The sequence below is a fragment of the Mobula hypostoma genome, chromosome 4, assembly GCF_963921235.1.
Source record: "Mobula hypostoma chromosome 4, sMobHyp1.1, whole genome shotgun sequence".
Classification (NCBI taxonomy): Eukaryota; Metazoa; Chordata; class Chondrichthyes; order Myliobatiformes; family Myliobatidae; genus Mobula; species Mobula hypostoma.
The window spans coordinates 35,957,355-35,977,407 of NC_086100.1; the positions used below are offsets into that span (position 1 = coordinate 35,957,355).

Consider the following 20,053-nt stretch of genomic DNA (forward strand, 5'->3'; position numbering starts at 1 on the left):
CCAGGTTTCGGGTCCTTGTCCAGGTTCCAAGGTCCTAGTTCCTCATCCAGGTCCCACTTTCCTAGTTACGTCCTAGCCCAGGCCCTGTATCCTTGTCTCGTCCAGAGCCTGTGTCATGTCCAGCATCCTTTCTTCCTCTCTCCCCTTGCTTCCTTGTCAGGCCTAGTCCTGTTCCTTGTACTTCAGTGTCTGTGTCTTGCATTTGGGTCCACCACCAATGCCCTCCCCGTAAGACAGTTATACCTCAGTTGTTAAGTCAATTATACTTAAGTCCAAGAGGAGAGGAGAAGATGGCAGTGCGATGCAGCTCGCAGCAGCCACTCCGGTGGTGATGTCTGTTATTTGTCAAGTAGGGTGCGGTTCACAATCCTGATTTGATGGAGACGGACGTGAGAGCATGAAGGAACATCTGGTGAAACTTCTGAAATCCCTGCTTCGCAGCTGCTGCTACTGTGCGGTCTGAAATCTCTGGAGGGGAAGGCCCCGAGTCCTTGGCTTTGCTTGTTGCTTGGCCGCCGGGGCGGGGTCAAAGCGCTCAGCAGAGGATGGTGCTCGGTGCTGAAGAGCTGGTTGGAGTCTTGAAATTTTCAGATGGACTCAGGGTCCGCTGCGATCGGGTGCTTCCAATGGTGCTGCATCGACAAGTTTGCGGTGCTTGGAGGTTCATGGCAGGGAGCATTTCTCCTTTCTGCCATCTGCGTGAGATGATGAGGCTATCAGGACTTTGAGACTTTTTTTAACCATGCCCATGGTTTGCTCTTTATCAAATTATGGTATTGCTTGGCACTGTTGTAACTATATGTTATAATTATGTGGTTTTGTCATTTTGATCTTGATTTGTCCTGTGTTTCTTATGATATCATTCTGGAGGAACATTGTATCATTTTTTAATTCATGCATTTCTAAATGACAATAAGCGAGGACTGAGTGTCCTCATCATCTAATCTAATCTAATCTAAGAAGCCAATAGATACGTAAGGCATGAAAACAATTTTTAACTTAGCCAGTTCATTAGCTCTTTACTTCCTGGTTTATCTCTGAAATGACTGTAGCAGGCATTCTCAGAACATGCATGATGACCTCAACTCCAATATCAAAACCAAACTTTGAAAGAGTTGGAAAAAAACTTCAGATGCTCAAAATCTGAAATAACACAAAAAAGTTCTGGAAATATTCTACAGGCAGGTAGAAAGGGAAGAAGAGTGAATATTTTCAGCATCTTCATATTTTACCTGAAGAGTTGGTTTTCTGAAGAAGAACTGAATGGATTTCAGAAGTTCAACATCTTAATAATTCCCAACTTGAAAGCTGTTGAGCTGAACAAGAATCAGGAGACTGATATTTTTCATTGCAAGAATGGCTAGACTCCTGGTTAAATGCTTTACAAAATACATACTACAGAAGGGTTGTTGATGAAATTATTCAAATAACTTCTCCATCCATTCACAAATTTGAGATCTGCACTGAAATTACCTTAAAGAATCTTACTGACCACCACTATCATAGGATGTATTGAACTATTTGTATCCTAAATGCCTGAAAAGAATGTTGATAAGGAACATCAAAACCAAAAGGAGAATTAAAGTTAAGCAGAACATAAATGTGACTTTAAGAAATCTGATATTCCCTACAGTATAGATTTCCCATTGTGATAATATACACTGAGCTACAAGACAAAATGCATAGAACTGTTTTGAGGAATGAAGAAGTCAATGTCAATATTGATATTAATGCAGCAGCAAACATACAGTAGTTGTCTGAGTGGTTCTGAAATCTCTCAATTGTGAGGTTCACCAGGGCCTTGACTATCACCACAGGACATTTAGGTGTCAAACCTGATCTGTCTCAAGACAATCTTGCCTGACGATAGGCTTTAACTTACATTCCTTAATTCCCATTTGCAAATCACTAGCTAAAAGTATGTAATTCAAGTAGTAATTTTTAAATGTAGTTATTATGTATAGGTGTATATAATTAGGTATACAATTAGAGAGGCATTTTCAGGTATATTTGAGAGAATAGGCAGGACCCAAAATGCAATTGATGGGATAGATCTGAGAGCTCCCATAGATTCAATGGGCTGAATGACCTCTTTCTATGTCAGATGCAAATAATAAATATGAAATGAAAATTAACAGAAATTATCTTTCTAAAGCAACTGTGTGTGTTTTAGTGCAACTAATATGTTTTTATTCTTGCTCTTTCTAAAACGCTTATGTATTGCAACAACTGAGGTTTCGGTAAAAGAGTGCAGATGTATCTCATTGTCTTGCTCTGATTGCTGGAATGCACAGAAGTGATATCTTCAGGGGTTTGGAGTCCATAAGCATCCAACATAGACAATTTTCATGTACCTGTACATATTGACTTGAAACACTGGGGCTATTGGAGGAAGGGAATGGTCTGGGAAATAGAATCATGTCAATAATTTGTTCCAAGCAAGTAATATTTAAATTTTCCCTGAGAAGTGAAAGGATCAGGGATGCTGGACTCCCATAGATCAAAGGCTTCACTGCAAGTTTGACCTCTCTGTGCTGTGCCCAAGTGAATGGATGCTCAGAAGACCTGCAAGCACAGACATGTGACAGTCTACATAGGGGATCAGCAGTGGAGAGAGTCATAAGCTATAGATACTTGGGTGTTAACATATTGGACGAACTCCCCTGGACCTAGTGCAGAGATGCAGTCAGAAGGAAGGCATAGCAGCATTTTTTTTCTTTCTTAGGATGTTAAGGAGGTTCAGCTTCTCACCAAATAGCTAACTGACTTCTACAGATGTACTGTTGGAAGTATCTGAAAGGTATCAAGTATGGAAACCTTCCTCTGCCAAGGTGATTCACTATGCGTAGCTTGATGGATTCTGGTGGAATTCTGTTCATTCAAGGTAGGTTCCTGCTAATCTGTTCCTCTATTCCACAAGAGTACAAGAAAGTAGCAGTAGAACTAGGCCACCTTGCCCCTCAAGCCTACCTTCTCATTCAGCATGACCGAGGCTCATCTTTGCTGTCCTCAGCTCCTATGACAGCACCTCGTAACCCACAATTCATTGATCTTTCTAATATTTATCTACTTCCACTTAAACATATCTAATGATTTGGCCATCTAAACCCAATGATCTCAGGAGTTCATATCAACGAGAGTTACTTTGTGAAGGCGCACCACAATTACAGAGTTGCGCAACATAAAAAAAGGCTATTCAGTCCATCAGACCAATGCCAACCATAATGCCCAATCTATATTTCGGCTTGCCTCTCAAAATCCAACCCTACATCCTTGTTATGAGTGATGGAAACTGTAAAGCCAGTCAGAAAGGCTCTGGTGAAGTTGTATAGGCCAATCCCCTTTATAGTGGATACAGTGGATTACAGAAGTGTTGATGAACTCCAACCACACCATCAACTTCAAAAGATGAGGAAAACCGGAGGTCATCAATGTCCTCTGCTACACTGGGAGCTAAGGGCCCAAGTAAGTATATTTATTCTTAATCTATATTTAAAGTAATTGCCTTAATTCATCACATACACAGTGAAACATTGAAGAATACAGTGAAGTCTGTCATTTGCATCAAATCAAGATCAAGTTTCCAGATTCAGGTTTATTTATCATGTGTACATCCAAACATACAGTGAAATGCACTACTTGCATTAACAACCAACAAACTTGAGGGTGTGCTAGGGTACGCACCCCCCCCCCAGTGTCACCACACATTAGGGCGCCAATAGAGTATGCCAACAATAATCAGCAGAACAACACAAGCAACAAAATTTCAACAGCAAAATAAGCTCCCTTCCTGCCTCTCCCAATACACTTACACAGTCCTTTAACCCCCAAGACAGTGCATCATCTTCAGCTTCCAGCATCCAGCAAGGAAAGTGCTGGGGACTGCCTGCCAGTGTCACCACATTTCTGGCACAAATATAGCATGCCAACAAATTACTAACCCTCATCCTAACCATACATCTTTGGAAGGTGGGAGGAAACAGAGCACCAGGTGAAAGTACATGCAGTTACTGGGATACTGAGAACATCTCCGAAAACACAGAGGCAGTCACAAGCTTCACTCGGAAGTGCATTGAAGGTGTTGATCCCCAAAAATTGGTCCGAGCTTACCAGATCTAGAAGCCTTGGATAAATAGTTCAGTGTGTGTTGCTCTCAGTGCCTCCGGAGACCAGCAGGAGCTCAAGAGATGCCACTATGATGAACGTAGGGCCATCAAGGTGGGCAAAACGGCAACACAGGGACAAAATCCAGTCACAACTCTGTGACAGTGACACACAAGTACTGCACCCATTGTGGACTTCAAGAGGAAACGCAGCAGTACAGTCAACATTGCTGCCTTGCTCCCAGATGAGCCAAATGTTTTCTTTTAATGCTCGATTTGAGGTTGATAGGACTAAACCCCCGAGGAGAGCCACCGACAAGAGCTGCTCCTTGGTTATCGCTGAGGCTGAGGTACACAGAGCATTCCAACGTGTCAACAGTTGCAAGGCAGCATGGCTGGACAGTGTTCCAGGGCGGGTCCTCAACGTGTGTGCAGAACAGCTGGATGGTGTGTTTACGGACATTTTCAAACTCCCCCTCTCCCAGGGTGGACTGACCTCCTGTTTTAAAACATCCGTTATTGACCCTGTACCAAGAAAACCAAGGTAGCATGCCTGAACGATTGGTGCCTTGTCACACTCATCTCAATTATAAGCAGATACTTTGAGAGGCTGGTTAAAGACTAAATCTGCAGCATGCTACCACGCACACTAGATCCCTACAATTCACCTACTGATGGAACTGGTCCACCGATGACTCCATAGCTGCAACACTACACGCCAACCTCACTCACCTGGAGAAGAGGGATGCATTCATTAGAATGCTGTTCCTGGACTATAGTTCAACATTCAACACCATAATTCCCTCCAGACTTGACAGGAAGCTCAAAGACCTCAGCCTTCACCCCACCTTGTGCAGCTGGATCCTAGATTTCCTATCAGGTCGCCGACAGGTGGCAAGTATGGGCTCCCTCACCTCTGCCCCTCAACACAGGAGCTACCCAGGACTGTGTCCCAACTCCCCTCCTGTACTCAGTTTACACTCACAACTTTACTGCCACACACAGCTCCAATCTACTGATCAAATTTGCAGATGACATCATTGATCAGCCTTATTTCTAGCGGTGACAAGACAGCCTACAGTGGAGAGGTTGACACCCTGACAGTGGTGCCAGCATAACAACCTCTCCCTCAATGTCCAAAAAAACAAAAGAGCTGATTGTGGATTACAGGCGAAAAGGAGACAGGCTTGGCCTAGTCAACATCAATGGGTCTGCAGTTAAGAGGGTGAATAGTTTCAAGTTTCTCAGTGTACACATCACCAAAGATCTCATCTGGACTGACACACAAGCCATGTGGCAAAAAAAAAAGCACAACAACATCTCTTCCACCTCAAACGACTGAAGAAGTTTGGTATGGTCCCCAAATCCTCAAGACCTTCTACGGGGGCATTACTGAGAGCATCCTGACTGGCTCTATCACTGCCTGGTATGGGAACTGCACCAACATTTATCGCTGGACACTGCAGAGAGTGGTACTGACAGCCCAACGCACCTGTGGATGTGAACTTCCCTCCATTGAGGACATTTACAGCAGCAGGTGTGTAAAGAAGGCCTGGAAGATAATTGGGGATACCAGTCACCCCAACCATAAACTGTTTCAGCTGCTTCTGTCTGGCAAACGGTGCCAGCACCAACAGGCTATGGGACAGCTTTTGTCTATAAGCCATGAGACTTATAAATTCACATAGAAGCATAGAAACATAGAAAATAGGTGCAGGAGTAGGCCATTCAGCCCTTCGAGCCCGCACTGCCATTCAGTATGATCATGGCTGATCATCCAACTCAGAACCCTGTACCAGCCTTCCCTCCATACCCCCGATCCCTTTAGCCACCAGGGCCATATCTAACTCCCTCTTAAATATAGCCAATGAACTGGCCTCAACTGTTTCCTGTGGCAGAGGATTCCACAGATTTACCACTCTCTGTGTGAAGAAGTTTTTCCTAATCTCGGTCCTAAAAGGCTTCCCCTTTATCCTCAAACTGTGACCCCTCATTCTGGACTTCCCCAACATCGGGAACAATCTTCCTGCATCTAGCCTGTCCAATCCCTTTTGGATTTTATGTTTCAATCAGATCCCCCCCTCAATCTTCTAAATTCCAACAAGTATAAGCCTAGTTCATCCAGTCTTTCATCATATGAAAGTCCTGCCATCCCAGGAATCAATCTGGTGAACCTTCTTTGTACTCCCTCTATGGCAAGGATGTCTTTCCTCAGATTAGGGGACCAAAACTGCACACAATACTCCAAGTGTGGTCTCACCAAGGCCTTGTACAACTGCAGTAGTACCTCCCTGCTCCTGTACTCGAATCCTCTTGCTATAAATGTCAGCATACCGTTCGCCTTTTTCACTGCCTGCTGTACCTGCATGCCCACTTTCAATGACTGGTGTATAATGACACCCAGGTCTCGTTGCACCTCCCCTTTTCCTAATCGGCCACCATTCAGATAATAATCTGTTTTCCTGTTTTTGCCACCAAAGTGGATAACTTCACATTTATCCACATTAAATTGCATCTGCCATGAATTTGTCCACTCACTTACCTATCCAAGTTACATCCTCTTAGCATCCTCATCACAGCTAACACTGCTGCCCAGCTTCGTGTCATCCGCAAACTTGGAGATGCTGCATTTAATTCCCTCATCCAAGTCATTAATATATATTGTAAACAACTGGGGTCCCAGCACTGAGCCTTGCGGTACCCCACTAGTCACTGCCTGCCATTCTGAAAAAGTCCCGTTTATTTCCACTCTTTGCTTCCTGTCTGCCAACCAATTCTCTATCCACATCAATACCTTACCCCCAATACCGTGTGCTTTAAGTTTGCACACTAATCTCCTGTGTGGGACCTTGTCAAAAGCCTTTTGAAAATCCAAATATACCACATCCACTGGTTCTTCCCTATCCACTCTACTAGTTACATCCTCAAAAAATTCTATGAGATTTGTCAGACATGATTTTCCTTTCACAAATCCATGCTGACTTTGTCCGATGATTTCACCGCTTTCCAAATGTGCTGTTATCACATCTTTGATAACTGACTCTAGCAGTTTCCCCACCACCGATGTTAGGCTAACCGGTCTATAATTCCCTGGTTTCTCTCTCCCTCCTTTTTTAAAAAGTGGGGTTACATTAGCCACCCTCCAATCCTCAGGAACTAGTCGAGAGTCTAAAGAGTTTTGAAAAATTATCACTAGTACTTCCACTATTTCTTGGGCTACTTCCTTAAGCACTCTGGGATGCAGACCGTCTGGCCCTGGGGATTTATCTGCCTTTAATCCCTTCAATTTACCTAACGCCACTTCTCTACTAACATGTCTTTCCCTCAGTTCCTCCATCTCACTGGACGCTCTGTCCCCTACTATTTCTGGAAGATTATTTATGTCCTCCTTAGTGAAGACAGAACCACAGTAATTATTCAATTGGTCTGCCATGTCCTTGCTCCCCATAATCAATTCACCTGTTTCTGTCTGTAGGGGACCTACATTTGTCTTAACCAATCTTTTTCTTTTCACATATCTATAAAAGCCTTTACAGTCAGTTTATATGTTCCCTGCCAGTTTTCTCTCATAATCTTTTCTCCCTTTCCTAATTAAGCCCTTTGTCCTCCTCTGCTGAACTCTGAATTTCTCCCAGTCCTCAAGCTAATTTGTATGCTTCTTCTTTGGAATTGATACTATCCCTAATTTCCCTTGTCAGCTACGGGTGCACTACCTTCCTTGATTTATTCTTTTGCCAAACTGGGATGAACAATTGTTGTAGTTCATCCATGCGATCTTTAAATGCTTGCCATTGCATATCCACCGTCAACCCTTTAAGTGTCATTTGCCAGTCTATCTTAGCTAATTCACAGCTCATACCTTCAAAGTTACCCTTCTTTAAGTTCAGAACCTTTGTTTCTGAATTAACTATGTCACTCTCCATCTTAATGAAGAATTCCACCATATTATGGCCACTCTTACCCAAGGGGTCTCTCACGACAAGATTGCTAATTAACCCTTCCTCATTGCTCAATACCCAGTCTAGAATAGCCTGCTCTCTAGTTGGTTCCTCGACATGTTGGTTCAAAAAACCATCCCGCATACATTCCAAGAAATCCTCTTCCTCAGCACCCTTACCAATTTGGTTCACCCAATCTACATGTAGATTGAAGTCACCCATTATAACTGCTGTTCCTTTATTGCACACATTTCTAATTTCCTGTTTAATACCATCCCCGACCTCACTACTACTGTTAAGGTGGTCTGTACACAACTCCCACCAGCGCTTTCTGCCCCTTAGTGTTATGCAGCTCTACCCATATCGATTCCACATCCTCCCGGCTTATGTCCTTCCTTTCTATTGCGTTAATCTCTTCTTTAACCAGCAATGCCACCCCACCTCCTTTTCTTTCCTGTCTATCCATCCTGAATATTGAATATCCCTGAATGTTGAGCTCCCATCCTTGGTCACCCTGGAGCTATGTCTCTGTGATCCCAACTATATCATAATCATTAATAACAATCTGCACTTTTAATTCATCCACCTTGTTACAAATGCTCCTTGCATTGACACACAAAGCCTTCAGACACACTTTTACAACTCTCTTAGCCCTTATACAATTATGTTGAAAAGTGGCCCTTTTTGATGCTTGCCCTGGATTTGTCAGCCTGCCACTTTTACTTTTCACCTTACTACTTTTTTGCTTCTACCCTCATTTTACACCCCTCTGTCTCTCTGCACTGGTTCCCATCATGTCTGACTCCCCTCCTTTGTGTGACAGTCCTCATAGATAAGGCATATGAACACTGGTGCCTTGGTTCAATGCATTAGTCCCTTTTTTTTTTTGCTGATCACTATCCCATCAATAGCCCTCAATTCTTGGACCAATAGTAGCAATTTACAGTTGCTAGCAATCTGTCAACCAGCACACCTTTGGCATGTTGGAGCATAATGGTATTGAGTTTGCTGACCACAAGGTTCTAAACTCAGTCTTAAGCTCTATCCAATATAGAAGGCCATGGGTGCCCTCAGTAAAGGGAGATTATACTGTAGCTACCTACTCTTCAAAGACTAGTTCACTTCCCTGTTTAGCCTCCACAATATTGAAGGCGGTGTGGGAACTCAGGACCTGGGGTAAGGTATTGAGGGGAGTGTGGATCCACGGGACTGGTGTTTTGAAGTGGGTATGGGAATCCTGAGCCTTGGTACACTGAGTAATCCCCAGCCCCAGAGAGTTGAGAGGATCTAGAATATCATTACCCAGTGAGACAAATGCCAAACTATCTGTGAACAGTCACGGAAAAGATTATAGGGTATTTATCTATCCTGTTTCTCTCATATTATATACCAATAGTAGATCAGAATCAGAATCAGGTTTATTATGAGTGATGCACGTCATGAAATTTGTTCTGAGGGAAAAGAACAGTGCAAGACATAAAATTATTATATTACAATAAATAAGTGCATGTGGACCAGTCAGAAATCTGATAGAAGGGATGAATCTGTTACTAAAACAGTTGGTGAGAGTCTTCAGTTTCCTTTACCTCCTCCCTGGTGGTAATTATGTCTTCAATGGTGAGAGTCCTTACCACATTTAAAGATCTTGTCGATGATGAAGGTTGTGCCTGTGATGGAATTGGCTGAATCTATAACCTTCCACAGTACCCTCTGCAGCTTCTTTCAGTCTTGTGCATTGAAGCCTCCATACTTGGTGGAGATGTAGCCAGTCAGAATGCTCTCCATCATATATCTGCAGAAACGAGCCAGTCTTTGGTGCCATACCAAAACACCTAATGGCTTCGCTTCTTCGTGATTGTATCAATGTGGCCCAGAATAGATCATCAGATGTTGAAACTCAGGAACTTGATAAACAAAGAAAACTGCTGAGAGACCACGTGAGGGGAATTACCACTGTGTGACACACTTTCAAATAACTGAGTTCCAAGTTGGAAAAAAACACGTTTGATCCTTAATTATGAAACCAGCAAAGATAAATGATCAAAAATTGTGACAGAAGATAAAGAAACTAATGTATTAAAGCAAAATTAGTGGTCGACAAAATACTATATACCCATTCCCTGGCTCACCCCCTCTCTAACTAAACTAACATCACAAAGGGCGAATACGTGACTATATTCATTTACTTCTGCTACGCTCAAACCTACATGACAAATTACCGTAATCCATAATAAAAGCATGCAACACAAAATACAATACAATGAAACCAAAGTAGATACATGGCTCCTACAGTATGGGTTGCTCCTATCTAGTTGCTCAAAAGCCGAGTGGACAAGTAATGAGGTTGTGTTGGCTGTAAACCTGTTGTGATAGTAGGAAAACTGCAGTGGGTCCAGGTTCTTGGTTAATTCGGACCATGACAATCTTAAACACTTCATCTCAGTAGATAACCATTGAAGCAGCTCACCCTGCTCTTCTTGGACACCGGTGTGATCGATGCCTTCTTCTATCAGACAGTGACTGAAGGTATTCTAGAACATTCTAACCAATTAGTTGGCATAAATTTTCAGAACCTTATCAAGTATCCCATTGGGGCCTGATGCCCTGTTCTGATGTTGGCCTCCAAGACAGAGATTATAGGGCTGCCAGACACCGTGGGGATTCGCACAGGTGTAGCATTGTTCTCCCTTTTGAAGTGTGAATAAAAGACATTGAGCTCAGGGGGAGTGAAGCATCACTATTTATGCTGCTGGGTTTCACCTTATAGGAAGCAACAGCATGCAAACTCTGTTGCAGCCGTTGTGTGTCCGATTGTGACTAACTTCATACAGAATTGCCTTATCACCCTCGTGATGGCCTTCTATAGGTCAGACTTGGACCTCTTGTAGAATTCTGGGTTGCCAGTCTTTAAAGCCACAGGTCTAAATTTCAGCAGACTATATCTCCTGGTTTAAGTAACAAACAATCAATTATTTTAATTACATCATTCTGATTTAGGTACATTCAATATATTCTTGAAGGCGCATACTCATTCACACAAGCCTTGAAGTTGTTGATGACTCTGTCATAATCATTCAGATATAAAGATAACCCCTGAATATAGTTCGGTCCTCTGATTAAAAGCAGTCCTGAAAGCACTACTCCACCTCCCTTGATTGTACCTTTGTGGTCCTCTCCACTGGTGCTGCAGACCTCAGTCTCTGCCTGTATACCAAGAGCAGATGTACAGCAAGGTGAAGGAAATTGCCAAAGTGCAGGCACGGGATGGCAACGGAAGTATTCTGACGGTAGTGTAATTATGGCCAGCCGAATTGGCTCCTCCGGTCATTTCAATGATGGGGCAAGTGACATTATCCCTTTGGTTCAAGATGGCTGAGAAATAGTAACTGTTCCTGAACCTGGTAGTGAGAGTCCCGAGGCTCCTGTACCTTCTTCCTGAAGGCAGCAATAAAAAGAGAGCATGTTCTGGCTGGTGGCGGTCCCTACTTTTCTGCAACAACATTTTGTGTAGATATGCTGAATGGTGGGGAGGGCTTTACCCGTGATGGACTGGGCTGTATCCACGGCTTTTAGTAGCATTTTCTGTTCAAAGGCATTGATGTTTTCATACCAGGCTGTGGTGCAACCATTTAATATCCTCTCCACTAAACATCTATAGAAGTTTGACAAAGTTTTAGATGCAATACTGAATCTTTGAAGACTCCTAAGTAGAGGTGCTACCATGCTTCCTTTGTAATTGCCCTGGACCCAGGACAGGTCCGCTGAAATAATAGCACTGCGGAATTTAAAGTTGCTGACCCTCTGATGAGGACAGGCTCATGGACCTCTGGTTTTCTTCTCCTGCAATCAATAATCAGCTCCTTGGTCTATCAGACATTGAGTAAGAGGTTGTTGACATGGCACAACTCAGCCAGATTTTCAATCTCCCTCCTATATGCTGATTCATCACCACCTTCAATTCAGCCTACAACAGTGGTGTCATCAGCAAATATGAATACGGCATTGGAGCTGTGCTTAGCCACACAGTCACAAGTGCAAGTTGAGTAGAGCAGGGAGCTAAGCACATAGTCTCGTAGTGCACTTGTGACTCATCATGTAGACTATCATGGAGGCATGGAAACTTCATCAGCCACTCTGTCCTCATTAATGGATGAAAGTAGGATCAATCTAAAAATGGCTGATAGTTGGTGTGGACTCAATCGGTCAAACAGCCTGTGTTCATGCTGCATTTCTCAAAAATTGTATAACTCTACATCATCTCAGCATATGTCATCTGTGTGTGGGTGTGTGAGTGTGCCATTCTCTCTTTAAAGAAGGATGTAAACTCTTCATTTCCTTCTACCAATAACCACCCGATGTACCATTTAAGCTCAACGTTGCACATGGAAATTATATTTGGCTTTGAATGAAAGTAAATTTCCAGAGACATTATGCTTTTGAAAGGCTCCGAGTTAGGTGAGACAGTGCATCACAAGCAAAGGAGTTGAAATCAGTGTCCATTTTACACTAGGAAATAAGCAATACAAGATAAAAATTGCTCAAGCCTACATGATAGTATTTTCAGCTGCCATTCAAGAAAGGCAAATAGTGGAAAGAATCACTATTTATTTGAAACTTAATTTAGATAAAAGCAATTTTTCCCCTCAGAATGTGGTAATCTGTTGATCAGGTGGGATCTTCAAACTACAAGTTGAAATCGAATAAAAAAACAAAAACTGTAATGCCCTGGGCAAGATTTCTACTGCTACTCTGAGATATTCTGCAAAAGTGGCAAGTCCTGCTAGCAAGAGTGTTTTAGCTTGGGCCAAAGATAAGGAGCCACATTTTCCAATTTAAGAATATGGTGCCAGGTATTCAATAGACAACAGACAATAGGTGCAGAAGTAGACCATTCGGCCCTTCGAGCCTGCACCGCCATTCTGAGATCATGGCTGATCATCTACTATCAATACCCGGTTTCTGCCTTGTCCCCATAACCCTTGATTCCCCTATCCATAAGATACCTATCTAGCTCCTTCTTGAAAGCATCCAGAAAATTGGCCTCCACTGCCTTCTGGGGCAGCGCGTTCCACAACTCCACAACTCTCTGGGAGAAGAAGTTCCTCCTCAACTCTGTCCTAAATGACCTACCCCTTATTCTTAAACCATGCCCTCTGGTACTGGACTCTCCCAGCATCTGGAACATATTTCCTGCCTCTATCTTGTCCAATCCCTTAACAATCTTATATGTCTCAATCAGATCCCCCTTCAATCTCCTTAATTCCAGCGTGTACAAGCCCAGTCTCTCTAACCTCTCTGTGTAAGACAGTCCGGACATCTCAGGAATTAACCTAGTGAACCTACGCTGCACCCCTCCACAGCCAGGATAGCCTTCCTTAACCCTGGAGACCAAAACTGCACACAATACTCCAGGTGTGGTCTCACCAGGGCCCTGTACAAATGCAAAAGGATTTCCTTGCTCTTGTACTCCATTCCCTTTGTAATAAAGGCCAACATTCCATTAGCCTTCTTCACTGCCTGCTGCACTTGCTCATTCACCTTCAGAGACTGATGAACAAGTACTCCTAGATCTCTTTGTATTTCTCCCTTAACTAACTCCACACCGTTCAGATAATAATCTGCCTTCCTGTTCTTGCTCCCAAAGTGAATAACCTCACACTTATTCACATTAAACGCCATCTGCCAATTTTCTGCCCACTCACCCAGCCTATCCAAGTCACCTTGAATTCTCCTAACATCCTCATTACATGTCACACTGCCACCCAGCTTAGTATCATCAGCAAACTTGCTGATGTTATTCACAATGCCTTCCTCTAAATCATTGACGTAAATCATAAACAGCTGTGGTCCCAATACCGAGCCCTGTGGCACCCCACTAGTCACCACCTGCCATTCTGAGAAACACCCATTCACTGCTACCCTTTGCTTTCTATCTGCCAACCAATTTTCTATCCATGTCAATATCCTCCCCCCAATGCCATGAGCTCTGATTTTACCCACCAATCTCCTATGTGGTACTTTATCGAATGCCTTCTGAAAGTCAAGGTACACCACATCCACTGGATCTCCCGTGTCTATCTTCCTGGTTACATCCTCGAAAAACTCCAATAGATTAGTCAAGTATGATTTGCCCTTGGTAAATCCATGCTGGCTCGGCCCGATCCTATCACTGCTATCAAGATATGCCGCTATTTCATCTTTAATAATGGACTCTAGCATCTTCCCCACTACTGATGTTAGGCTAACAGGGTGATAGTTCTCTGTTTTCTCCCTCCCTCCTTTCTTAAAAAGTGGGATAACATTAGCCATTCACCAATCCTCAGGAACTGATCCTGAATCTAAGAAACATTGGAAAATGATCACCAATGCATCCGCAATTTCCAGAGCCACCTCCTTTAGTACCCTAGGATGCAGACCATCTGGACCTGGGGATTTGTTAGCCTTCAGTCCCATCAGTCTACTCATCACCGTTTCCTTCCTAATGTCAATCTGTTTCAGTTCCTCTGTTACCCTATGTCCTTGGCCCATCCATACATCTGGGAGATTGCTTGTGTCTTCCCTAGTGAAGACAGATCCAAAGTACTTATTAAATTCGTCTGCCATTTCTCTGTTCCCCATAACAATTTCTCCCAATTTATTCTTCAAATGCCCAACATTGTTCTTAACTATCTTCCTTCTCTTCACATACCTAAAAAAAACTTTTGCTATCCTCCTTTATATTCCTAGCTAGCTTGCGTTCATACCTCATTTTTTCTCCCCGTATTGCCTTTTTAGTTAAGTTCTGTTGCTCCTTAAAAATTTCCCAATCATCCGTCTTCCCACTCACCTTAGCTCTGTTATACTTCTTTTTTAATGCTATGCTATCTCTGACTTCCTTTGTCAACCACTGTGGCCACTTTCCCCCCTTTGAATCTTTCCTTCTCCGGGGGATGAACTGATTTTGCACCTTGTGCGTTATTTCCAAGAATACCTGCCATTGCTGTTCCACTGTCTTTTCTGCTAGGATATCTGACCAGTCAACTTTGGCCAGCTCCTCCCTCATGGCTCCATAGTCTCCTTTGTTCAACTGCAATACTGACACTTCTGATCTGCCCTTATCCCTCTCAACTTGCAGATAAAAACTTATCATATTATGGTCACTACCTCCTAATGGCTCCTTTACTTCAAGATCACATCAAATCCTGTTCATTGCACAACACTAAATCCAGAATAGCCTTATCCCTGGTCGGCTCTCGTACAAGCTGCTCCAAAAATGCATCCCGTAGGCACTCTACAAACTCCCTATCTTGGGGTCCAGTACCAACCTGATTTTCCCAGTTCACCTGCATGTTGAAATCCCCCATAACTACTGTGACATTTCCTTTGCCACACATGCCATTATTAACTCCCTATTCAATTTGCACCCAATATCCATGCTTCTGTTTGGGGGCCTGTAGATAACACCTATTAGGGTCTTTTTGCCCTTACTGTTCCTCAGTTCTATCCACACTGACTCTACTTCTCCTGATTCTGTGTCCCCCCTTGCAAGGGACTGAATCTCATTCCTCACCAACAGGGCCACCCCACCCCCTCTGCCCACCTTTCTGTCCCTTCGATAGCACGTATACCCTTGTACATTCAATTCCCAGGTCTGATCCCCCTGCAGCCATGTCTCCGTTATCCCAACGACATCATGGTTACCCATTCGCACCTGAGCTTTAAGCTCATCCGCCTTATTTCTGACACTTCGTGCATTCAGATATAGAATTTTTAACCCATTTCTCCTCTCTCTGTTTAAATCGCTGCCTATTGTGCATAACCCAGCTCCCCGAACTCTCACCGGGCTATACGCCCCTTGAATTTTGTTGTCCTTCTTAAATTTACTTACTCTTTCTGCACATTTAACTCCATGCTCCGTCAGACCATCCCTCTGCACATGTATCCTCCTTATCACTCGTTCCGCCTCACCTTTCTCTACTTCACACTTAATATTCCGGAACCGTGTAGTCCCCACCTGTCCTTTATACTTCATCTCGCTATCCTCTCTCACATTCTGGATCCCTGCCCCCTGCAAATTTAGTTTAAACCCCCGCAAGCAGCACGAGCAAACTTTCCTGCAAGAATGTTAGTACCCCTTCAGTTCAGGTGTAAACCGTCCCGTCGGAACAGATCCCACCTTCCCTGGAACAAAGGCCAATTATCTAAAAACCTGAAGCCCTCCCTCCTGCACCATCCTCTCAGCCACGTATTGATCTGTAAGATCCTTCTGTTCCTCGCCTCACTCGCACGTGGCACAGGTAGGAATCCTGAGATTGTTAACCTGGAGGTCCTGCCCTTCAGCTTCGCACCTAACTCCCTGAACTCACTACACAGGAGCCCCTCACTCTTCCTACCCATGTCATTGGTCCCTATATGGACCACAACATCTGAATTCTTGCCCTCCCTCTCGAGAATAACCTGCACCTGATCTGAGATGTTCCTGACCCCGGCACCAGAGAGGCAACATACCATCCGAGACTCCCGATCTCCCCCACAATATCTCCTATCTGCCCCCTGACTATAGAATCCCCTATCACTACCGCTGTCCTCTCTTCCCTCCTCCCCTTCTGAGTCAAGGGTCCAACCTCAGTGCCAGAGACAGGACTGCTGCAACTTGTTCCTGGTAGGTCACCCCACCAACAGTATCCAAAACGGTATACTTATTCAGAGTTGTCTTGGTATGCGCGCAGCTTTCTGCCTAGTATAACATCAGAAAATGCTGCATGGGAGTGATTTCTGAAGTACAGTAGTCTGGTTTGGGGTCTTTTTTGGCCGGAGCTGCGGAGCGGGGCACAAGGGAAGATGCCGCAGAATGCCATTTGAAGGAGAGTCCCCGCTGTAAGAAGTACTTTGTGCAATGGAATGGCACCAAGGAAGGTCCAATGCTTCTGAGAGCCAGTTCGTTTGAGATGACTTTCGAGAGAAGTTCAAGCTGTGGTGGGTGCTTTCGCACAGACTGAGTTTTGCATTTGAGTAAAGCGATACTCCAGAAATTAGTCCCATTGCTTATGTACACATTGGGCTGGTTTAGCTGTAATGGCTCTTTTATTTTTCTGTAACTGTAAATTTGTAAATATTTCTTTGTAGTTTTATGCCAGTGTACAATCTGTTAATTTTCTGCCAAGCGATAACTTCGCGTGGGTCAGTATTTATACAGCAATCGTTACAGTCAATGTTCCTTAATCGGAACATCTCAACTTTCCTGGATGTTTGAACCCCAACCATATTGACACTATACGTATATCGTTTAGGGAAGGTGGACCTCTCACCGCTGAGTCACATGGCTGTTAGCAGAGTTAGCGAACAAGCCAAGTTTGCATACAAGCCTGGTGAGAGAGCTACAAAAGATATATATACATACACATATACACACACCGTCTTTACATTTGGTCAGTTTTTATGTCAAAAATCAGTTTTTAAAATCAACTCAATATACAGTATTATGCAGTCATTCTCCTACTGAGACACATTTTACAGATAATTTGAGGAATATTAGGCAAAGTTAGATACAGGAAATCTTAAAGATGTACAGATGCTTTGCCAATTAAATTAACAGTAAAGTGCTCTAAAATGAATTCCATCTTCCTGATGTACTTGAAGATGCCCAGTGAGTGTATTTGTTTGATTACATCAGTATACAAGGCATTAGTCAATTTCTTTTCATTGCTCTGAAATCCACAGTGTATAACACAATAAACATATTAGATTTGTTTACCTGTTGTGGTCTGGTGGTGAGCCACATCAATAGTAGCCAGAAAAAGAAAGGAATACACCCACATTGCAGCTACATCCATGGTGTTACCTTCTTGCTGGTTCCCCCATTCACAGAACTTTTTCAGTCTGAAGTAACTTTGTTAAACATTCATCTGCTATCATGTTTTGATAATGTGTCTGCCAGAACTCCACCCTCCTTTGGAATTGTTCCAGTTACATTTTCTGACACTTCTTCCGGGTTGGATTAACTTCTCATATTTCAAAGATAGGGGCTCAGGTAGCCTTGGATCTCCTACCACATTGATCACTAATCATTGCTTATGCTCCAGATTAAGGCAAGTCAGAACGGTAAGGTAGCATACATATGGCAACAGAAACTATTCTGGTCATTTTTAATTGTTCAGCTGAATACCATTGTTTGACAAAAATGTTACACGTATATGAGAGCAATTATGAATTACCATCACAGTAGGGAGGCAACATTCATATGACTAGGAAAAGCTTATATATTTTATGAACAATTTATAACAACAAACTGAGGGTGGAATGGCAGCATTGCAGTTAGCATAACACACTTACAGTTTGAGGCATTGCTGTCTGGATTTTAATCCAGTGCCATCTGTAATGAATTTGTATGTCCTCCTACGAACACGTGGGTTTCCTTTGGGTGCTCTAGTTTCCTCACACTGGTTAGTAGGTTAGTTGATCATTTTAAATTGTCCTGTGATTAGGCTAGGGTTAAGTAGGTGGGTTGCTGGGAGTGAAGCTTGTTGGCTAGAAGGACATGGTCCATGCTATATCTCTTAAAAAATGAACTAAAAGTAACTTGTTTTTTGAAAGTAACATTAATAGTGTCACGCCACCCCAAAGTCTTTACAAGTGAACAATTTGTGAAGTGAAATTGTTGTTGCAGTGTTAAGGCAATTATTTTGTGCATCAGTTCTCAGACAGGAGCATCATAATGACTAGATAATCTACTTTAAACCATGATGATTCATGAGTAAAACTGGCACAATTTCAGGGAATATGACTGCTTTACTTTAAAATATTGCTAGTTAATCTTCTGTGTGTCTGAAGCAGCACATGAGAGCTCTGCCTAGTGGTTCACCTTAAGATTGTACCTTTGACAGTGCTGCAGACCCTGTATGGCATTTCAAGTCCCTCTGGAAAAGGCTTCCTGGCTTGAAATCTGCAAATACCTTCACAAGCTTAAAAATAATTTTTAAGCCATTAATTTGTATTTCAAAAATATTCTGTTGTATATGATAATCTACACTTTTTTAAAAATATTATTTATTGTCAGAACCTATGATTGGATTCATAGGCTTTACATGTTAGTACAGTATATGATAGTAGAAAAATCTTAAGAATTTTACATTTTGCACATCTACTAATTTATATCATGCCAAATCAGTATGTTTTAGTAACAAGTAGTATAGCACCATATATGACACTGAATTTTATTTAATGACTACAGTATTAGATTGTTACTGGACGACAATCCAGGGCATTGGATCATTGATAGACAATTCAGATTGCACCTTGATACCTGTGGAATTTGAATTCAAATACTTAAATGAACCTAGTCTCTGCAATAGTAAAATACTGGATTGCTGTAAAAAAACAAACACCTATCTATCTGATCTTGAGGGAAAGAAATTTTCTGTCTTTATCCATTCAGGAGGACAATATAACGTAATGACACCGGACAGTGTTGATATTTTAAGCCAGCTCTGGAAGGAGTGCTATGATACTCCGCCTTACATTTTAAAGCTGAAAATTTCAGTACAATGACTGCAGTGATAAACAATATTTTAAGCCATTTAAATTCATTAGTAATCTTCCAATCATAAGAGAAACTCAGCAAACCATATGACCAAAATGCAGGACCATGTAGGAAGGTTTAGACTGACCGTAGAGTAGGTTACAAGGTAAGCACAACATGGTGGGCCAAAGGGCCCATACGATATTGCAATGTTCCATGTTCTTTGTTCTGCACTCCACGTTCAATTTTCAAACTACCTACAAAGATGGTTCAACACCTGATGGTATCATGGAGGCCTCCATTGTGACAGATACCTTGGATGCTGGGGCAGACTGCAGGCAAGACTAAAGTACCAGGGCTTGAGATGCTCCTCTCTACCATTAGCTCCTGGATAAAGTGCAGTGATTAGAAAAGAAGCTAGAGGACCTCAGAGCAAGGCTGCTGCAGCAGAGACTTGGGAGATTGCTACACACTTTGTTTTACAGAGACATAGCTCATCTCCATCTCTTCGGACA

The 20,053-nt window shown here is 42.8% G+C and overlaps 1 protein-coding gene across 1 annotated transcript in view; it reads right to left on the reverse strand.

Moving 5' to 3' along the window:
* Window positions 1-17,904, reverse strand: part of LOC134345926 (mucin-2-like) — a 187,269-nt gene extending 169,365 nt beyond the window's left edge. The window contains exon 1 of the mRNA XM_063047278.1: window positions 17,775-17,904. Coding sequence (XP_062903348.1) covers window positions 17,775-17,853 — 79 coding nt within the window. The 5' untranslated portion in view covers window positions 17,854-17,904. The remainder of the gene's footprint in view (window positions 1-17,774) is intronic.
* Window positions 17,905-20,053: the final 2,149 nt, after the last annotated feature.